Genomic DNA, 1,303 nt, shown 5'->3' on the forward strand with positions numbered 1-1,303 from the left:
AGTCAAAAAGTTTGCCCTCCCCTGGTCTAGAGGTTCTTTAAGCATCACATTCCACCCTCACAGCCTCCCTGTAAGGGAGGTTCTCTCTCGGTCTGGCCAAGAGGGAAACAGGCTTAGAGGCGGCCTTGGATGTGACTGAGCTGGGATTGGAAGCCTGCTCTGATGCCAGAGTCCTGGCTGGTTCCAGGAACTGTATTTTATACTCATCCAATCTTCTCAATGCCACTGTACCGATTTGGAACAAGGTGTGCAGAATTCCCTCCGGCCCCTCCTCCACAGGCCTGTGAGCACCGAGGCCTGCAAAGTCTCGCTGTCACTGACCATCTGACCACCGGAGCATGAGGTTGACGACCTCTCCCCGTTTAAGATGAGACCAGGCTTGAGGAAGTGAGAAAACCTTCCTAGAAGATGGGGCCAAAGCTGGGTTGGCCCCAGCTGCCTTTTTCTCTCGCTGCCATTGCCACTCACCTTGACCTTCTGGTCCAGCAGAGCCTGTGGAAGCAGAGCCAGGGGCAAGTGTGTCTTGAGGAGCCGTGGGGCTGGTGTATCTTTCAGAACCTCCATACCTAAGCCATGGATAGGAAAGGTCCAGTGAGCTGGAGCCCGGGCCCTCCCTCCCTCCACCTCACTGGCCTCCAGCACCCCACCACACACCTGTGGGACACCCTGGACCCTTGAACTCAAGGAAGGGCACCCGGGTTAAGATGGGAGCCCTCTGACACTTCTCCAAGTCGCCATCCTGGTAGATCATGTCCAGGATCTCACTCACCCAGGTGGTGCCTGGAGAGGAAAATGGGAGGGAAGCGGGCTGAGCGCACACCCCTGCTGGCCCGAGGCGGGGACTGCAGCCCAGGACACGGGTGGGTGGTCCTCATCACCTACCAGATTTGGGGTAGGTGCTGATGAGCAGGTCATCCGGCCTGGGTTGTAAGCTCTGCAGTGGCCCAATTGCCTCTGCGAAGTACTTGATGAGAGGCACCCCCTTCACATACTTCAGTGGCGGGCGGGAGGTGTCCTGGACCAGCTCCATGCTGCCGGGTCAGGGTCCGGTGTGGGCCGACCTCCCTTAACAACATCACAACAATGTCTTCTGTTTAATTGCTTTAAGGTAAGGAAACAGGCTGAGCAACTTGCCGACACTCAGAGCCAGTGAGTGCTGGGCTGGATTCCGGCCGGGTCTAACACAGTGGGGCCACAACTCTGGAGGCACCTTGGATTTACCCGCAGAACTTTTAAAAATCCCAATGCCTGCCCAGCTAGAGTGGCTCACTGATTGAGCATCTACCCATGAACCAGGAGGTCA

At 56.9% G+C, this 1,303-nt stretch overlaps 1 protein-coding gene across 1 annotated transcript; it reads right to left on the reverse strand.

Moving 5' to 3' along the window:
• Nucleotides 1–55: 55 nt before the first annotated feature.
• On the reverse strand, nt 56–1,297 carry LOC102775316 (sulfotransferase 1A1-like). The gene is made up of 3 exons (XM_006777751.2): nt 883–1,297; nt 655–780; nt 56–566 (listed from the first exon to the last, which is right to left on the reverse strand). The coding sequence occupies exons 1-3, from the start codon at nt 1,028–1,030 to the stop codon at nt 217–219; spliced, it is 624 nt and encodes a 207-aa protein (XP_006777814.2). The 5' UTR covers nt 1,031–1,297; the 3' UTR covers nt 56–216.
• Between the last annotated feature and the right edge of the window lie 6 nt (nt 1,298–1,303).

This window comes from Myotis davidii, unplaced genomic scaffold, assembly GCF_000327345.1.
Source record: "Myotis davidii unplaced genomic scaffold, ASM32734v1 C63901809, whole genome shotgun sequence".
In the NCBI taxonomy this organism is placed as follows: domain Eukaryota; kingdom Metazoa; phylum Chordata; class Mammalia; order Chiroptera; family Vespertilionidae; genus Myotis; species Myotis davidii.